Raw genomic sequence first — 20,525 nt, 5'->3', positions numbered from 1 at the left:
TGGTGCGCCTCGGAAGAAACGAACGCGACCGAATCCACCGGTTAAATGAGCCTCAGCCAATCATGATCGAGAATGGTCACGTGGGGGGACCGGAGCCAATGAAAAGCAAGTGGCGGGAATTTGGTGGGAAATGTCAGCGGCTATTCAACACCATTTTCACGGCGGCGAAACTCGCTTACTGTGCCTCCTCTGTGCAAAAGCGCGGGGTGTGAGGCTCTCTGGAAAACGGTGTATAAAATACTCATGTGTGCGTATGGCTTACACTACTTTTTACAGTGGTATAAACTATCAGAGTCATTATTACTATTTGCTTTCCGCATTTGTTTTTTTTTTTTTTTTTTGTAACACAAAATCGTGGAGAAATAGGGCTTCTTGGTAGGGCCTCACCGCAAAATGGCGCTGGATAACATGTGATAAAGTTAGGTGATTGTTGATCACAAAGAATTGATTGCCGCAATAAGCTCACATCTCATGCCGACATACTGTGTTGGTGGTGGTGTGATGTTATAAGGAAGAGGAGTGGACATTTTGTACTTTGACCATACTTAGTTCCTTAGTTTCCTTTTTCGTCTTTTTTCGTTTCGAGCTTCTTGGCTCTCATGGGCACTGCGTATGGATGTGACACCCTCTCGTGGCGGGGGGGGGGGGCAGATATAGGGGAAGGTGCGGTCAGCCCGCTCTGAAGATGACACGCTCTAGGGTCGGCACGAACACTGTGTCTCTGCGAGACATCAATGTTCCAGGGTGTTAACAACACCTCTGGGTGCCGCAGTGCAAAGCCAGCAAGTACAGATACAGAGAGAGAAATTAGCGTATTCTCCGTGGCTGCACGTGAGGTATATGTGTTTATAGATGGTGTCACATCTTTAGGCGATAAATGTGCGTTCGTTCTGTAGTGGCCTTCAAAGGCCTTCTGAGGGAACAATAAATGAAATTTGCTGTTCTACACTCTTAAAAATGAACTTTACCGCATAGCACGCTCCTAGCCAGCCATCATCTCAAATGATATCGTTATCTGCCCTGATTTGTTTAAAACGGGATGTGTACCGCCTTTTTTGTGACACTTATGCTGTTCATATTTGTCACAAAAAAGGCGTACGCCTCCCGAGGTCTTCAACAAATCGGGGAAGATAACGATATCATTCGAAATTATGGTTGGCCAGGAGCGTGCTATGCGGTGAAGTTCATTTCTAAGAGTGTAAGTGCAGTCCATAAAATCTCAATTTTGCTAAACTATCTATCCAACGGCATACCTAAATAGCGGTTCATATGATACCTTCGAACGTCCTCTACGAATTTCAGCCTTTATTTCACTCTATTCCAGGGGAATGAACACACGCTCCAATGAGTTTCCAAACCCGTCGTCAGAGCTTCGTTTATCCTTCCGAACCTAGTGTACGTGGTTATTTTATTTTTATTTTTTCACTTACTCCCCCAGGAGGAAAGGAAAACACTTAATGACGATAATCGCGTCTGTCGAGCAGACTCGATTTTCTCCGTCCAACGTAGGCGACCAACTTTAACGCAGCCACGGGCTTGGCGGTAAAGGGGTTCGAGCACGATTAGCAGAATTCCCCCGCGGTGAAGCGTTGCTCGTTCGATGGCAAGCCTTTGGGGAGAACAACTTCCCCGGGTCTTTCTTTCCTGTTGCTTTTACTACGGTCGTCGATCGGTTATCTGTCGACCCGATGTTGTGCACAGACTGATGACTCTCTTGAGAAGGGACTTCCTTGCCTCGACGGTGAGGTTACTGATCCCCAATCTGCGAGGGGAACTGCTGACACGATTAGTTTATCTCATCATCAGTTCAAGGTTGCCCAAAAGTGCCTTCAAAACTTGCACGATGAGTCAGTTAACCTGAGGAAACTTCCGCAATGTCAGTATTCCTAGAGCAGACGGTGGTGGTAATGAAACTGTTTGCCGTATAGTCGACCATTCTCAGCCGGGGGACCGTGCGTCTTGGACCGACTTCACGTGGAACTGTGCCGACATTTTATCTTGAAGCGTCTTAGAAAAACCCAGATAGCACAGCCGGCGCCCGGATTCGAACCCGGGTCACCTCCCAGTCTTAGCGTGGAACAGAACTTCACCACATAACACTGAAAAGACCAATCATTAAAGAGAATGGAGTCTTTGTGTGTGTGTGTGTGTTAATTAACGTAACTGCGTAAGTGTCACAAAAAGGTGTATACCTTTCGTTTTCAGCAAATCATTGGAGAGAACGTTGTCCTTCGGGCTGATGGTTGGCCAGGAGAGTGCTTTAGCGAGTAGAGGCGCTTTTACCGAAAAGTACTCGCAACCTTCGTCCAGGAAACGGGATTCGCCCGGCGATGATGACTCAGAGTTCACTTGCTCCTAACAGTGACTCCGTAACTTGCTAGCGTCATGATCCTGGCTGCAGTCTTGACGCTGCCCATATGACGGCAACGACAATCTGTTTTAAGAACGTATACTACGACATCTCTCATAGCGGAGACAACAAAAGTCCTAAAAAGAAAAGACAGGAAAGTAAAGAATAAGGCGAGACTCTAAAACCAGATCTTGCGAAACAAAACAAGCTCGATTCCAATCACTGCACAGATTGACACCGTCTGTCATCACTCCAGATTTTAGGAGAAAGCAAGAATACCCCTTTCTATGGCCATTAACGTTAAGTACAGAGTGTTCCAAGGGGGCGTACGCCTTCCACTTTCGTCACGTCAGAAGAGAGATTGATGTTATTCGAAATTATTCTTGGGGGTAGGAGCCAACTTTTCTGCAGACCACGCTTCTAGCCAAACATCACCCCGAATTGTACTGCTCTCTCTCCTAATTTGTCAGTCATAAAGACGTTAAGCGGATTTCTCTTATTTACACTTGCACGCTGGAAAATATCCGTACTGGTATCCGACTTTTACTCTGAAGCAAAAAAGTATCGTTCAGAATGCGTATAGCCTGGTATTGTTTATTTTGTTACAGGAGTGCTCGTGTTCTGGTCTCCTTTCCACGACCCCCGAATCTACGAAGGGGCCCCAGGCGACGTGCATGTCACCAGGATCCACGCACTGGACGAAGCGTTTCCGCAACGCCCCGTCGCCTACAGCCTGCTCGATGTGAAAGACTACGAAAGCTTCAGCCTGGACCACTCAACGGGGAATTTGACCACAGCCCGAAAGATCGACCGCAATGCAGGAGAAAAATACGAGGTAGGGTCTTGTAGCTTGCAGGTGCAGTGACTTATCGCCGCGACACATTAATTTTCTATGGTCTAGTCGGGTCACCCAAGCAAGCGATAACCACTGTAGGCATATAGCGCTTTTATCGAAAGACACACATAAAATATTTGTAGAGGACACGTACTCAAACATGTTGAGAATACCCAATGGGTTCCTCTTGTCACACCTTTAATTATGAGGCTCGTTCTCTATTGTTCGTTCCGAGTAGAAATGGAAGTTTTCGGGAACCGACGCGATACGTACGGTCGATCGGTTAGATGCTGCGTGACGGAGTGGCAAGGAACCGGTCGGAGCCAGACGAGAAAACACTTTCGGGAATCTGAGAAAGAAACAGCTACGTGACGCATCTTTGGTCGAAAATAAAGAGAGCGAGGCCGATTCTCTACATTGCCTCGGAAGATTGACTGTTTTCTCTCCTCTATTTTTGACGAGAGATGCCGCCACATGTATCGTTGCGGTTTCTTACTCCGGTCCCCGAAAGCCCGAAAGCGGTCTCTGGCCTGGCTCCGATCGCTTTCTTGCCACCTTGCCACGCAGCATCCAACTTATCGACCGTATGCGTCGCGTCGGTTCCCGAAAACTCCCTAATATCTGGCATGGTGATTACCGCCGCTCACTCGTATTTCGTGTGAGCAATACGCCGTTTTCCAGCCAGCCTCACACCCAGCGCTTTTCCAGCCTCTGTTTACCGCCCAAGTCAGGAAGGACGAAGCGCACGATGCGTGTGCTTTCCTTCTGTCTGGCTTGCGCGGTAAACAGTTTTAAACGTGCCCCCCCGAGCTAGACGGCGCTGCGCTTTCAATATGGCGGCGTCCACGGGAAAACGGTGTTACCCAGGCGAAAATCTGGACTGGTCCCAGAATGGTTCCAGTTGAATCTGGACTGGTTCCAGTTGGATGTTTGATGGTCCCGGAATTGTTCCAGTTGAATGTGGATGGTCCCAGCTGGATTCCCAAGTGGGGTGGCTGGTTCCACTTTGGTGACATCAGTGGTACCACTCTGGTCTCAGATGGTTCCAGAAGTTCCAGCTGGAGCCTCACAAGTACCATTTTGTTCCCAGAATGGTCGCTGAGACTCCAAGTTGGGCAGCTTCCCAGCTTCCCCCTTTGAGATTTCATCTTGTCCACACTTGCCATGTTTTGTTTGATATATTACTCTGACCTATTTTAGCACAGGCATGGTCTCTTTTTATTGCTGTTTATCCAGGTGCGCGCGTCTGCAGATGTTGTAACTCCAATTCGTGCACATTCTCATCTGAGGTGAATATCAGGGAAATGTAAAAAAATACATCTCAACAACAACAAAAATTAAGCTAAATACTAGAAGAAAGACAACAACAAAAAGGAAAATGTAATTGCAGAGGCTGATGCAATGTGAAGACGCCACGGCAATTCAAACTTCAAACGGCGAGAGCCGAGAGGGAGAGGAGAGAGCGAGAGGGCGAGAGTGGCAGGTGGCAGTTAGAACTTTGAACTTCGACGCGTCGCAGCAAGTTGGTTTTGTCTTCAGTAACGGTCGCAAGGATGGTGATGGTGTATCTCCTGTGCAGTATTTACGTGTGTTTCAGTGCGCTTTGTAAGACAATGCGATGACAATGGTTCCTGTGCAACACATTGTCGATTTCCCGGAAGAGTTTTGACGCCAAGAAGACGTAAATGGCGTAGAGGCAAGAACGCACTGTGAAACGCCAATCGGACTGCACGTCGCGAATGTTTGCAGGTATGAGTGATGACCGTGATGTTTTGATTACTATTAATTAGATGTTTCATTTTAGAAACTTCGGAGGAACTTGAAGAGAAACAGGATAAGAAGATTCCGAACGTACGGTGAAGAGGAATGGGGTGTATGTCGCGACCTGCATGGAAAACAGGAGTGTTGTGTCATCTTCTCTAAGAAAATACAAGATGTGAGGTGGCCAACGAACGAAAGCTCCCTGTGGTCCGTGAGTGCATCGCACAGTCAGGCATATGCTTTGTCTAGACACAGTGAGTGATCAGACTTATACTACGTGGTATGTAAATGTAGAGATGTATTGATTATTTCTTTCTGCTCAGTGTATGCTTTTAGCAGAATAAACGGTAATTACTTGAGCAATATGTGCATTTCTACGCATTATTTTCGGTCATGCATTCAGTGGTCCCAGCTGCTAAGTGGCCGGATCCCGGACCACTTAGCAGAGGGGACCACTGGGTCAATTCCACTGGTTCCACTTCAAGTGGGACCATCGTGAAGCTGGTTCCACTTTCAACTGGTCCCAGTCACTAAGTGGTCCCACACTCAAAGTGGGACCTGTCCAATAAACCACTTTGAAGTGGTCCCACTCCAGATTTTTGCCTGGGTATACACTGTTTTCCCACATACACAGGGAGTATGGCCTGCTGGAATCCAAATCTGAAGCGGACGGTAGAGGAGGAGAAGCGTACCTTCCAAGAGCATTGGGAGGTAAAGTATCTGTTCGCGGATATAAACAACGTCCCGGAATGTCTGGCTGGTGCTCCAAAAAACTGTTGCTGTTCCGAAAAAGTACTATCTCCGACGTCATTACGAAGCGCTTCACGAAGGACAGTACGCGGAATTTACTGGAAAGATCCGTGAAGAAAAGGTGATGCGGCTCAAATTGGCAGCTACAAGACAAACGGGTATTTTTCGTAAGGTTAACAGAGAAAGTGAGGTCGCCGTTGAAGCAAGCTTCGCCCTGTTGCAGTTGATCGCAAAAGCGTCAGGCCCTTTTATCAAGAGCGGTCTCATTCGATACAGCTGAAATTGTGTGCCCAACCGCAAAAGATTCTTTTGAGAAGATTAGCCTTTCTGCAAATACTGTCGCTAGGCAGGTTGAAGACATGTGTGCAGATTTGGAAATGCAGCTACGCGATATTTCGAAGAATTTTGTGCATATTCCTTATCACTTGACGGACCCACGGACATAACTGATATTGCTCGGTGCGTGGTGTTCATCCGCGGTGTCACGCACGACTTGGACATATACGAGGAACTGTTTGATCGGCTTCCTCTGAAAGGGACAACGACGGGGAGTGACCTGTGGAGCCTGGTAAAAAGCAGCATCGAAGCAGCAGGTCTTAAGTGGGAGAATCTCGCGTCAGTAGCGACTGATGGAGCTCCTTCAATGGTTGGTCGCAATCTAGGTCTGTTAGCCCGCCTTAAAGAAACGCTTGCAGAGGAAGGCGTGCCCACAAACCTTCCAGCAATTGACTGTATCCTACATCAAGAGGCATTGTGCTGCAACTTAGTTAAGTTTAAGCACGTCATGGACGTTGTCCTCAAGACCGTTAACTTCATTCGGTCGAGAGGCTTGAACCATCGTCTGCTTGCCGATTTCCTTCAAAACTTGGGTGCCACGTACAAAGACCTGCCTTATCATCAGAGTTCGAGGTAACTCGTTACTGTAACTAAGTTTCTTTTTTTTTTTGGTAACTTGTAGCTTAACTCGGTACTTTTGCGCCGTGGTAACTTTAAGAGGAACTCGTTCGTTTTCCAGGTAACTTTGCCAAAGTAACTTAAGTTAAGTTCCAAGTTACTTTTAACTCGCTTTTCACACACGTCCACATATTCTCTTCCTTTCTCTCCGGTTCCTTCATGGCATTTTTTGCCATAAAACATGATATTCAATCAATGACATTTTGATATTTTATTCAGAAAGTAAGAACCGCTGCCATTGAAATGAAGCTGAACCATTGTGCGCCCACAGGGAGTAAGATGCAAAGCGTTCGAATAGACCTCTACCAGAGAAACGCCATTATGACATTGGTAGACAGACTGAAACCGAAACAAATCGGAAGGACAGGGCTGGGTTCCACGAACGGGCACTTGTTCGCTGCCTCCCATTGAAAGTCAAGAAGGACCGAGGGTCGCGTCCCTTTAAGGGACCATATCGTAATCCTCTCAAGACCGTGGCTTTCAGGCGCGACCTTGTTCGCCTCTAGCTTCGAGCGTAGTTCAATTCTACCAAATTTGTGGCGCTGTCGAACACTATGAAATCATTTGTTTGCAAATTGTGATAGGTCTATATTTGGACAAACGAAAACGATCTAAGCGTGTTGCATTCCTCCGCAGGTAACTCAAGGTCTAACTCAACTGCTCACGCGCGCTGTACCTGCGTAATGCTATTTTGTGTCCGAAGTAACTTGGAAGTAACTTGTTCTTTTTTTTAAGTAACTCAGTAACTGTGAGTTACATTGCAGGCTGAAGAACTTCGTTATTAACTTAGTTACATTTTTCAACGGTAACTTAACTTGTAACGAGTTCTTTTTGACGGGTAACTTCTTAATCTATGCTTATCATACAGAGGTCAGATGGCTCAGCATGGGGAAACTACTTCATCGTTTCTTCAGTCTTCGAGATGAACTCAAGGAATTTCTTCACAAGGGAAAAGAATGCCCTGAAATGGCCGACCCCGAATGGTTGCGTGACCTGGCGTTTCTCGTCGACATAACGAACCACCTGAACATTCTGAATATGGGCCTGCAGGGGGAAGCTCGCTTGATCACAGAGATGTCAGATGGCGTCTAAGATTTTGTGAGAAAGTTGGAACTTTGGGAGAAACAGCTAATGTCAAAGGATCTCTTCCACTTTCCCTGTCTAAAAGCCGTTGACTGCAAGAACAAGGAAACGCTTCGCACATACTCGTCGGCAGTGTTAGTGCTGCGGCGTGAGTTCATGTCAAGGTTTCATGGCTTCGAGATCCTCGAGGCGATGTTTAAACTGTTCGCTGACTCCTTTTCGGTTCTTCCAGAAGGCGTTCCCGAGCCCCAAATGGAACTAATAGATCTCCAGTGCAATTCCATTCGACAAAAGTTTGACGAAATCTGCGCTCCCGAGTTCAACAAATACGTAGACAGGAAATCGTTTCCCTGCCTGATGTCTAACGTCAGCCGTGTTCTGTCGATGTTTGGAAGCACATACGTATGGGAGCAATTATTTTCAATGATGAATATCAACAAGATTAAGCTGAGGTCCCAGCTGTCTGATGACCATCTTCGAGCCCAGTTAAGAATTGCCACTGCGGTCAACCTACAAGTGGACCTCGGGAATCTGGTGAGGAAGAAGAGGCCTCAAGTGTCGTCAGCGCATCATTACGAGTCCGTCTTCCTGTAACCGTGTTCGCGTTTAGTTTATTCCGAGGTGCACAGCCTCCTGCTGTTGGCTGTAATAAAGTAGATATTGTCTGTTCTACTGCGTATTTCCTTCGGGCTTCTCTTCTAGACGATAGCATCGTAAGCCAACGACATCCATGTATCGCCTGGAGAACGAATTCTGTGGCACAGTTGAGAAAGTTGCCGCTACGCCACTCGACCTCGGCCACACGGTCCCCCAAATCAGAGGCGGTTTTTGTGTACGTTCACTATCTGCGGCCCGCCGTGGTGTAGGCCAGGCCAATGCGGCCCGCGACTCTGTTTCAGTTGGAGACCCCTAGCGACAGTAGTTGGAGACCCCTGCACTACTGTCTTCCCTGATTGATCCGCTTCTGCGGAATGCTCAATGACCGCTATTGTTATTCTGACGGACTCACTGTCCCATTGATACCGTGTCTCACATCGTATGCCGAACTCATATGCCTATGCAGAACTCTATGGCCCGGCTTCACCAACGCCGATTAACATTTGAACCGGGATCAACGGTCCCTTAACTTGAATTTAACGCTTAACTGTGCGTCATCAAAGGGAGCTATTGTTACTGAAACATTCATAGCGTCACCAACTAATGTTTGTCTAAAAGAATTGAGTGTTAACTTAAGGTTTAGCAAACCTTGATCTCGGTTCAAAGTTAACCAGCGTTGGAGAAACCGTGCCTCTGCCACCTTGTTGTTTCTGGTGTATGTACCACATGGGAATCCGCGGGTCTAGGTAGTATTCACAGACTGAAATGCTGTTCTGGAATATATATATAAGAAAATTTATTCCATTGATATGATGGTATGTACAATTAAGTACATACCATCAGTGAATAACAGTGGTATATACAATAAAACAGTGAAGAACAGTGCTACATGCAATGAAAACAAATACTGTATGAGAGATGTACTGCAATACGTAGCAAACACGGTTATTCGTGGATCCAGCCCCACGGTCATAAAAGACGTTCACCAAGTTCAGCGTGTGAGGGACCAAGGCCATTCTATATATCCCCACAGTGGGCTCCGGAACACTGTGGTTTAAGCAGGGATGAGGTAGTAGACTGGGTGGCAGCGACCGCCCATCAGCGCCGGACAGTCGTGCTCGTGCCCGTTGTACTAGCAGAAGGTGACAGGAGAGCTCTTTTGTTCGCGATGAATCCAACCACTGACATCACGGACAGGTCTCTCACGTGTGTCATCGATCGAGATTTGTCATTTCCTGTTCCATACTGTCGTCTGCTACGTTATGTGTGCGTCAACGTTCCATCCATTTCATTCCCATCTCAATCACGTAAATAACCCACATGTAATCGTGCAGGTTACCGCAACTCCTACGGTGATACACCTCACGTCATCATCGTCATCATCATGTACTTGTTGCCACCCGCGGCTGCCAAAAACGAAAGATCCTTTGAGCCTTGCGGTTCATTTCTGCATTATTAAAGCTTTCAGGTCTGACTCGAGATTTCAAGCTTTTTTTGCTGTATCTGTCTAACGAACGCAATAGAGTCCTTTCAAGGTTCAAGAGTGAACGGAGTGAGGTTTCATTTCCGAATCGTAGAGATAGTGGTCGTAATCATCCTTTAATGTACCTTTATCCCGGTAAATCACAATTAGGAACAAATTTCATTTTCTGTGGTTTGAGGGATCGATAAATTAATTGAGGCCATGGGAGTAGCTTCCATGATTACATGTCGTGGAGCATAATCTGATAGAATATCTCCAAAAAGGAGAGCACAATGTCTGCGTTCGATATCCGATTTTTAACGGCATGAGCAGTAAGACAGCCAGCTTCATGGCCATGCTCCACATGATGACGACATACTCTTGCAGTGTGTTCTGGTAGGTGGGCAGTAATAGTTGATGGAAAGGGGTAGCAACCAAGCTTTAGGTAACCTTTAATGGCGGATGATTAGAACTGTGCGGATGACGATGACGATGGAACAACTGCCGGTGAAGTGTGCATGTCACGAGCGTCAAGGGACGAATCATCTTCCCTTTTCTTACACTCTGGGCGGCGCAAGAGTACGACGGAGCCTATGGTTAGCCAGATGGTACAGTCTCTTGAGGCAGTAGCAACAATACTGACGAGGAGCTGGCTTTTGGACGCCAGATCCGAACAGAGTTGTCATTCTATTCGTAGTTCTGTGGTAGCGGTCGCAATCTACCCAACAAGGAGAGTACTCGCGATTCGTTGCGTATAAAGGATGCAGTGGGTCTTGCTTCGAAAGAGGTGGCGCTGCAATGTGTGCAGCGTGTAAGTCATACGATGTATATACTCCGTGTAGCACTACACATCAATGGCGGTGGTATGCCCTGTAGCCGCAAGCCTTGAGGTAACAGGCAATCCAGGGGGGTCGTAGTCTTGTCAATTGAGGTGTTCACATTTGGATCTGATGGAAGAGCCAAAGGACCGTGAGATTCGGTGGTACCTTCTCTTCCTGGAGTTGAAGATCATTGAAGAGAGCCGAATGTGTCGAGCATGTCGAGAGGATTTCGTTGATGTTTCGTTTGACTGTTTCCCCGGTGGTAGTCGAGATAGTCGATGGATTTTGTTCTGTCATTTCAACCTTCATATAGGTATATTCAAGGTAGTCGTTATCATTTAGGGCGTCATGAAAATCCGATGTTAGTGGCTCGTAGTCCTGGTGCTTTGGCGATGGTGCTTCGATGAACTGTGGTGTTAACAGGTTAGGAAAAACTGTAATCCTTACATGCTGCGATGTATTTCATGATGTTGTGGGAGCACATTTAGGACTAGTTGTCAGGCCATTTTTCGAGAGGTAGCGCTTGGCATTCTAAGTAACTGGGGTGATGAGCTCCAGGTAGTAGTCGCATATCTCTGGCTCAGTTTCAGTTTTATGAGTGCTGCAATTTGATGATCCAGATCAGCGAGCAGGTGATGACTTCTTTGTTAGTGAGCCGAGCTTGAAGTGGATTTCTTTCTTGGGTGGAGCTGTTTCTCTAAGCGATGCCATCATCCCATCCATTAGCTTCTGAACACCACTTCTGCAGCTTCTGAACACCAGCTTCTGGATGTGCTGTGCTCGAAATTGACCAGCGCTATCTTATCAGATAGGAGAGGCTCGTTTGTCAGCCTCCTAAGGCCCATTTCACACTAAACTTTTTGTCGGCCGTTTGCTTCAAAAATAAGTAGAACCTAAGGGCAATCGAGCCCCGTAGGTTCCAATGGATCCTTTGCTTCTTCGAGAACGTTTCAAAATATAACCGCCTTAAATACAACGTGATTGGATAATTACCAGTTTCCTCTTCCCCAGTATCCGGGGAAGATGGGAAGGGGACCAGCATCAGTGTGGGATGTGTTGAGGCGGGCAGTTATTGATTGTGATATGTCACCGGTAGGAGGTGATATTGATACGAGCAGCACAGCGTCATGATGGCAATGATTTAATGGGTGGAATGAGAATGGCCGTGCTTGACATGCGCCCGCCGCTGCTGACGCCGTCGTCGTCGTCGTAACATTGCCCCCTCCTGGGGGCGTGAACACCGGGGCACGACAGATGGAGAACGCAATGCTGCGCGGGGGCACAACAGGTGATATAGCCGACGAAGAGCGAAGCGACGGTGGGGCCGATGATGGAGATGTGTCGACACGGTGACGTACAAAAGGTGGGCGGGTGGACGACGATGGGACGATGGCGAAATGATGCTGTGCTGCCTCCACGGGGTCGGTGCCGAGGGTATCCTTCACTGGGCGCTGTCGTCGCGGGCGTCTTCGTGGCTGGGGGCACCTTCGGGGCTTTGTCGTGTCCGGAACGTCGTCGTAGTCTCGTGTGGTCTTAGAGTCGGGGTTGTGGCGTTGATGACGAGGACAACAGCGCTTTCGAAGAAGGATAGCCCACACCTCCACCAAATGATATGAGCAGCACAGCGTCATGATGGCAATGATTCAATGGATGGAATGAGAATGGCCGGTCGTGACATGCGCCCGCTGCTGTTGACGCCGCCGTCGTCGTCGTAACAATATGATCACGATACGAGAAATATGTGATCCAGAGTACTTGGGAAACTGTTTACTTGGTTAGAATGCCCTGGGAACTATACGCCCTTTGTGCACTGTTCACGTAACTTGCAACGTAATGTCCTGTGGTGGGGCATCATTTACCTGTTGCATTCTGCAACGGAGAAGAGTGGTGACGCTATTACTCATTGCCAAAGAAGGGCAGGAGAAACCATGATAGTAAGTGCCTCCATGTGCCTCGTATAATTCCAGCTTCCTACGAACTACGAAGTAAGTAAGAAGTAAATAAGGACATTTCGACCAAACTCTGCCCGAGAGTCGGCTGATCTGTGATAAAACGATTGAAGGTTGAGGGAGAGAGCAGTCTGCTGCTTCCAGAATCTGATCGATTTTAAGACCCTCTGGACAGCTTTGGACGTGGATGCCCCTCGCGTTGGATGTGCTGAAAACCGAGTTTTGTCTGCACCTGCTTGACCCAAGGTGCGCTTGATCTAGTTCGCGATAGTGTTTTTGGATGCAGCCCTAAAAGTTTTTTTTTTTTTGTTGTTGTGAGGAACAGTCTGGATGTGCTCGATCACGTGGAGTCTGCTTTCTGTAAGTAAGCCTCGGCACACTGGATCGGACACAGGTGTATGTTTTCAGGGAAGAACGCGGTGAAAACAGTAGGGCGGGGTTTTCCCGGTCGAGATATTTTGCGTAAGCCCTCTGAAGCCCATTAGCAACATGCCTGGGCGCGTTTAATGCCACATGTCGGAAAGAGGCTGAGATCTGATTACCTCGATGCCGAAACGAGAGCGAAAAGTGTTGCTAGCTTATAGGCTAGCATCTGTAGAGGACGATGGTCTTCCTCCACACGAGTCCTGACCGGCGATGATGGAATGTCTCAATGGGCAGATGGTCATGGCTTCACGCTAGCACGGTGCTGGTAGGCTGCCAGGCGCAGTAGCACGGCGGCATAAAGGGCGCGTCGTCGTCGTCATCCACGAGCCGCCACATCACTCCCCCCTCAGACGCGGAGCGGTGCAAGCAGTTGAGGTCCGCGTTGATACCATGAAAAGGAGAATGAGGACGACTCGTGGATGGAGGACTGGACACACGGCTTGTGATTGTGGCAGTTAATGCAGCAGCAGCGGGATGGTGGAAACAAGAGCGCTGCTCCGGGCGGGTTCCAGCAATGAGGTGTGAGTCGTTGAGTTGTTGGGTGCTTGAGTAGCTGCTGATTGCGTTGAGTGCGTTGAGTGATTGCTGCTGAGCGTTGATTGTTGCTGAGTGAGTGCGTTGCTGAGTGGGCGACAGTACCGCGACCGCTCCGAGAGCATGAATGCTGGTTGTCGTCAGAGAAATGCCGGGGAGGACCATCGTGAAACAGGTGGAGGCCGGAAACTGAACTTGCTGTGATCTCCCTGCGGGTCACCGGCGGAACTGGGGTCCGGTGCGACTTGCCTGCCAGAAGGTGGTTCGCTGCTGGTTTGCCGAAAAATTTAGAATGATTAATGGCCGAATTACACCAAACATGGTGTTCGTTATTCGGGTCACCAAATGTAGAGGAGGTGGTATACCTCTACATGAGTCCCGACCGGCAATGATGGAATGTCCCAGCGGGCAGATGGTCGTGGCTTCACGCTAGGACGGTGCTGGTAGAACTGGCTGCCATGCGCAGTAGCGCGCGGCAGCAGGGGCGCGTCGTCGTCGTCGTCCACGGGCCGCAGGCAATTTGGACCCAAATGGACCATTTCCATGTACGCGTCGCTCCTAGCGGCGAGAGACGGCATGATGAGAAGACGACGAAGCAATGATGACAAATTAACATCACGTGGGCGTAGCTGGCATTTTTTGAGGATATAGCAGGATAACATTTGTTTTGAATAGTATAGCCTGCTTCTGTGGAAGCAAACATGTGATACACCCCAAAAAACACAGGGAAACTTGTTAAGGCTTATTCATAACACGCATTGTTTTCATGCCAACTATCATGGCGACGCTCGTACTGTTCGACGCAACACATTACAGGCATTGCGAAAAGCTTCAAAGCGCATGCGCCAACACCGGCAAAGAGAAAGATGTTGGGGGACGGAGAGCGTGACACGTGAGTTCTTCGTCGAGAGCCACCGCCTTTCTGACCATCTGCGGCCGCTTCTGAAACATCTTGTACCTCCCGCTTCCTCCCTCCCCTCTGCTATGGCTTCCTTCTACTAACATGTCACCGTGGGTCCCATGAGCCTCTAGAGATTACTCCGCACGAAACCCTGGCCAATCGCCCTGTGTGGCTGGTGGCCACTGTTCCTAGTGGTGGAAGAAGAAGAAGATGTAGCCTGACCACCTAGCCCCCACAACCGTCCCCGTCTCTACAACGCCCGCCCACCCCCCTGGAACTATACTCCCCTCTCATACCCCTGGCCAATCGCCCTGTGTGGCTAAGGGCCATCTCCTTTGTGGCTGAAGAAGAAGAAGAAGAGAGTTCTTCGTCAGCATCCTCACGGAACCATCTTTCTTCATGCGCCCAACGGCGCGAATGCAAAGCTCCCGCATCTTTCGGTGATGCTTTTAGGGTGGGAAGGGGAAGATTCATACACCGACATTTATGCCTTTCATGTTTCGGCAGTTGACACATACAGGCATTGCGAGAAAAAGCTTCTCCAACTCGCATCACACAGATAAAATGGTTAAAAAGCAAGCGAGCTGGTGGCTAAGATCCATGACGAAAACCCGAGACTGGGAAAAAGACGAAAAACAGACGACACAACACAAAGTCTCAATTTTTTTTAGTTTTTTTTTTTAATTTTCAATGAGATTTTGTGTTGTGTCGTCTGTTTTTCGTCTTTTTCCCAGTCTCGGGTTTTCGTCATGGATCGCATCACAGCCTACAGCATGTTTTCATGTCAACAAACATGGCGGCGGCCGCCAGAAGTGGCTGGGCATGCGCACACGTGCACCCAGAAATGGTCCATTGCCAAGGAATGCAGTGACCTGAGCAACACACCAAGCTGGGGGTCTGGAATTGAAGATTCCCCGTAGAAGCCGTGAAACTGCCGGATGTTCCCCAAGTCTCGTGTGTATGTAGGTGTGCTGAAAAATTGTGAACGTGTTATAGACGGAGAAACGGGATTGATCTGCCGTTCACTGCCCCAGCTAATCCATTTTCTCCAGCAAGATGTATATGTCGATTGTGTCTGTTGCCTTCGAAACGCTGCAAGTCTATCGGGTTGCTCGTGATCTTCCAAGCTGCGAGGGTGAGGCTCCCTGTCTGAATCAGAGGGTGATATTCTAGATTCTCGTTCTGTAGCAGGTCCGAGGTGATTGGTAGAAGTCGAGGTACGACGCATAAATGTTCAAGAGGGGATACCATGGCTGTGTTGGCCAAACTATTGCGATCATGACTAGGGTCGTTGCGGATTCGGATAATTTCTGGAGACATTTCCTCACGAAGCTAAAAGGTGGAAATTCTAAAGGAAGGAGCGCTGTCGAAAGAGGCTCCGACCAGCTGGACGGTATAGGTGCTTCTCTAATCTTGCCATATCGGCTGGGGGTTTTCCCATGTAAGAACGTCCTGCCTAAGTCGAAACCGCCTTAGGTCCCTTGCTGCTGTCCCTTGCTTCGTCCAGTCCTGTGTTAGTGCGTCGACTCCTATTGAGTAGGGATCTGGTTTCTGGCTGTAGTACTGAGGAACCTGGTAGTTTGAACAATCCGCGAAAAGATCCATGATAAATGGGCCCCAGAGCTCCGACACTTTCTTGAGCACACCCGGAAGTAACTTCCAACTGCTCGAGTCGTGACAACGTCGTGACGCCACGTCAGCCTGGAAGTTCAGGGATCCTGAGAGATGTATTGCCTTAACTGAGATGCCTCGTTGCAGACACCAGTCGCAGAGCTGCTTCGCTACTATACACCAGACTGGTCGAGTGCGGGCTCCTTAATCTATTGACAGCTGCGATCGCCGCTACACTGTCCATTTCTAAAATCACCAGACCATTCTTCATAGTTCGGCTCTGGATTCGGTGTCTATTGTTATCATGGTCCCGAACGGCTGGAATGGGGAGGGTTTGTTCTGGAGATGCTGAAGAGCACGTAAATGGAGGGATGCAGGGGAAAGCAGCTGGAGAAGTAGCGTTCAATTTCCCGACAAGCCTGCGCAGGGTACCGATTTGAATCTGAGGGCAGTTTAAGGCTGATTGTATTTCTAGCAAGCGATGCTCGGCTTTCCGATGCGGAAGGCTTAAGTGCATTTGAACAGAGACTATCGTAAACCCCAATAGGTGAGTGACTGTACTGCGTGCAACTCCGATCTGCTCCTGTTGATCACAAAGCCGAGAATTTTCCAAAATAGAGACTACCAGCTGAACGTGGACAAGCAGGGAGTGGGTGTTCTTATGGTGTATAAGCATATCGTCCAAATAGATAACAATCCGAATTCCCTGAGCTAGGACGAAAGCCACAACTGCTTTCAATAACTTCGTGAAGACTCTGGGAACTAATATAAGTGTGAAGGGAAGAACATTCCACTGAAACAGGAGATTCTTCCAATCGAAGCAGAGCCAAGGGCGATCTGACGGGTGAATCGGAACTGCGAGATATGCATTTGCTAAGTCTATTTGCACCATGTAGGCGTTCTGCTGAATGAGAGGACGGACAGAGTGCCAGCCCTCCATTTGAAGTGCGCGTGACGAATGAAACAGTTTAGTGCCTTCGGGATTTAGGATGAGTCGCACCTGTGATGAGTCGCACCGATGAAAGAACGTCCTGCTTAAGTCGAAACCGCCTTAAGGCCGTGGACTCCTTGAGTTTGTTTCAGTAGTCTGTGCAGTACGTCTTCAGCAAAAACGTACCGTCGTCCCAGGATAGAGCCGTACGTCCTCTGGTTCATGAGGCATAATTGATTTCAGATGGGAAGGCAGTTGCGCGATGAAAAAACGCCTTCGTTCTTCTGAAAGAATGTCAAAAGCTTGACCAAGATGTGCAATCGACGCAGCTACCCTGTTCTACTTCTTCTCTGCCATCTACACCAGGGAGTTGGGGCGTTGCATCAGTAGGGGGACCCGAGATGGCACCGCGAAAACACAGGTTCAGGATGTCAACCAGCAGGTTCCTTGAGGGAGGACTTGCGTTTCCCGACTGAAACCAGGCCCGTGATTGCAAGATCCCGGTTTAAATTGGGCACCCTCAGGCAGACCAGATGTGGTAGCTTCTAAGTTTCTTTGACATGTTTTCTGTGCTCGGTTCTGCTGCTCAAAGTTCAACGAGCGTGGACAAAGTCCGGAATAAGTTTGGAGTACTGGTATTGTGATGGGCCTGCAGTTGCCCCTAACCAGCTAGAGACTGGTTCACAGTCCGCTAGATGGGGAGGTGGGGTGGCAGTGTTGGCTGTAGGGTTGGCGGTCACAGGATCTTTGTCATCAAGTTCTGGTAGGTCGAGCACTTCCTCAATTTTCCATCACTACTGGACCTAGGGTTTCGGTCACTACTGGACCTAGGGTTTCCGTCACTACTGGACCTAGGGTTTCCGTCACTACTGGACCTAGGGTTTCGGTCGCTAATGAACCTAGGATTTCGGTCACTAATGGGCCTAAGGTTTCGGTCACTAATAGACCTAGGATTTCGGTCACTATTGACATAGAGTGTTTCACTACCGACCTAGGGTTTCAGTCCCTGCGGATCTAGGGTACAGTCACGATGGACTCGGCGCACGGTCGCAAAGGACAAGAATGCAAGTCTATGAATGCTGAATGAAAGTCTATGAATGAAAACTAATAAAGGGAAAATCTGTGTACTATTGTTTGTTCTTGATATTGTCTAATCGCTGCGTAAAGCGAATTTACTGCACATAAAGCGAACATAGTAACTGCATCAAGCACACGCTAGATCTAGTCGCTATCAAAATGCATACAATTGTAAAACATAGCCGTTGATCTGAGTGGGTAGAGCTCATTCAAGAAACGAAAGAAATAGCGACAGGGTACTTACGAAGGTAGAAAACTTGCGAAAATCGATGTGCACAGCACGACGACAAAAGAACGTTACCGCACAGCACTCAAACGAGGGAAGAGGAAATGGCACGGGACGAGCACGCGGATTGTACATTTTTTAGGCCCATCTAGAGACAGGGATTGGAAATTTTTTGCCGCTAAGTTGCGCTATAATCGAAGGAAAAAAAACAGTTGTAAACCATGATAGTAAGCTTCGACTACTACCAGTCTCCATCCATCCATCCATGTGCCGAAGTATAATTACTGATTCAAAAAGCAGTACATAAATTGCGTATATGTCTGCCTTTTATTTCTTGAGAGCCCACGGGTTAAGCAGCAATGTATTACTAGTATTAGACGTGTAATACACAAAAGTATTAGCATTATGTAATATAGCAGTTTTTTTCCTGAGCCTCCTACCAACTCGTTGGTAAAATAAACTATTATTATTATTATTATTAGAGTACATCGGAGTCAAAGTATATCGTATTGTAAAAGTATGGTAATCCAAAATATGAGTATAGCTGCCACCCTTGTACTATGTAGTGTGTTCCCCAAGCGCGAGAAAATATGTTCACGCATTATTCTACGCACTAAATTTCAACTCATTGCTGTCACGACCGTATCGAAGTACTGGAGCGGCCCTGATAAAGCTGCCCTTCTGTCAGTTATAGAATTCTGCATCGTCTTCTTTACCCTGAACGTCCTTCAGCAAGCGTCGTATTGCGCTTTCTTCGCTCTAACGGTATTTGTGACTTTAATCAAAGCAGCATTTCTGAATTGCTCCAAGGTTTTCTTCGTCTTTTTCATGCCTTGTTGACGTACATTTTGTTGGATTGAGCGAAACTTTTTCGCTGCGAGAAAGAATAACAGGGAGCCGCTTGTGCAAAGCGTTTTTAATCAGAGGCACGGAGCGAACGCTTCTTCGCTTCGTCTTTTTTTTTACTTCTCTCTCTCTCTCTCTAACCTTCGTTTGCATCACATTTCACGTCCGCACCGAAGAAATGATTCGCTGCGTCGATCTGCGAGTGTCTGTTGAGAGGCGCCCTGGTCGCTTTCCTGCTGAACTACAAAAGTGAAAACGCACAGAAAAAGAAAAACGGCTAATCGTCCAAAGAGCGTGGAACGCTGATAAGGTCAGTCATGGGGACAGGAGAAAAGACGGCGTGTAGATCTACTCCCAATTATTATTATTATTACAGCGTCTTTTCTTATTTATTTATTCTACCGTTTCATCTCGTGCTGAAACAGGATCTTCAAACGAGGAATTTTCTTCTTTTCTTTCTCTGCGTCGGTGGTGGCGAGACCGGCTTGCCGCTGTTGGACAGCGTCACGACTGTAGCCAGGATGAGATGAGATGTTATATCACATGTTGAAATCATGACGGTAGAAAGTTAAATTGTAGGCCGGTTACTTCTAACCATTGGTCACTCGGCTAAGTCACGAATCTCCCACGTATCGCATTGGCGCATTCTAGGCACTGGAACTCAGTGACGTTTGGCGCCAATGGGGGCCCCGCTGTGTGCCGATTCTGGTAGCACAATACGTACAGCGCTAAAAATACATATAGTGCGCGTCATGGAACAGCTGCGCGCACCCAGTGCCGACCTACGTTTCCTTTTTTTTTTTTCTTTTTTTTTCTGTCTACTTCAATTCTATTATGTAGTGCACGCGCGAGGAATGAAACATTGCCGACTTGTGATACAGTTTGAACTCGGTACGGTACCAAGTGGAAGGTTGTTTCGAATTTACCTCACTTCCCCCGGTACTGCAATAAATTAATGTGTCCTGTATCGTGACTGGTCGATGGAACGCAACGCCACGATAACGTATGGCTATTGTCAGCAGAGTATCACAGGGCACTGAGGGCCGAGCACGAGTACAAAAAAGTACACCCTGTAATCCTCTTCAGTAATTATTGAATGCCAACTGCTAGAACATTCTCAGTCATCAGGCTAATAGGTGTTCTATCGAAAATAGGCATATTAGGTGTACCGGAGCCTCGTAGCTCGCGTGTTACTCCGATATTATTACGGTATTATTTTGTGCAGTGGTTGATATAGAGCACGTTATGTGGTCAAGTTTTGTTTTTTGAAGATATGGCGGAGGTGATTGACGTTCAGTCAGTTGAAGCAATAAAAAACAGAAAACCCCATTTACGTTTAAACCGACGTAAGACACACTCCATTGCATAAAATTATTTTCAGCTGTATCCTATCCTACGTTTGCCAATTCAC

The 20,525-nt window shown here is 47.8% G+C and overlaps 1 protein-coding gene and 2 long non-coding RNA genes across 3 annotated transcripts in view; 2 read left to right on the top strand and 1 right to left on the bottom strand.

The window, feature by feature from the left end:
- The window catches only part of LOC135396417 (adhesion G protein-coupled receptor E1-like), a 300,114-nt gene that overhangs the window by 180,486 nt on the left and 99,103 nt on the right, over window positions 1-20,525 (top strand). Inside the window, exon 2 of the mRNA XM_064627383.1 lies at window positions 2,959-3,185. Within this exon, the coding sequence (XP_064483453.1) occupies window positions 2,959-3,185 (227 nt within the window). The remainder of the gene's footprint in view (window positions 1-2,958; window positions 3,186-20,525) is intronic.
- On the bottom strand, window positions 1,427-18,369 carry LOC135396420 (uncharacterized). The gene is made up of 3 exons (XR_010423375.1): window positions 18,287-18,369; window positions 2,193-2,487; window positions 1,427-2,099 (listed from the first exon to the last, which is right to left on the bottom strand). It is a non-coding gene; the product is annotated as an uncharacterized LOC135396420 (long non-coding RNA).
- Window positions 4,714-5,305, top strand: LOC135396418 (uncharacterized). Its single transcript, XR_010423374.1, has 2 exons — window positions 4,714-4,934; window positions 4,990-5,305. It is a non-coding gene; the product is annotated as an uncharacterized LOC135396418 (long non-coding RNA).

The sequence above is a fragment of the Ornithodoros turicata genome, chromosome 6, assembly GCF_037126465.1.
Source record: "Ornithodoros turicata isolate Travis chromosome 6, ASM3712646v1, whole genome shotgun sequence".
Lineage (NCBI taxonomy): Eukaryota > Metazoa > Arthropoda > Arachnida > Ixodida > Argasidae > Ornithodoros > Ornithodoros turicata.
Note: the sequence above shows the minus strand (reverse complement) of the source record. Positions and strands in the feature narration are given on the sequence as shown.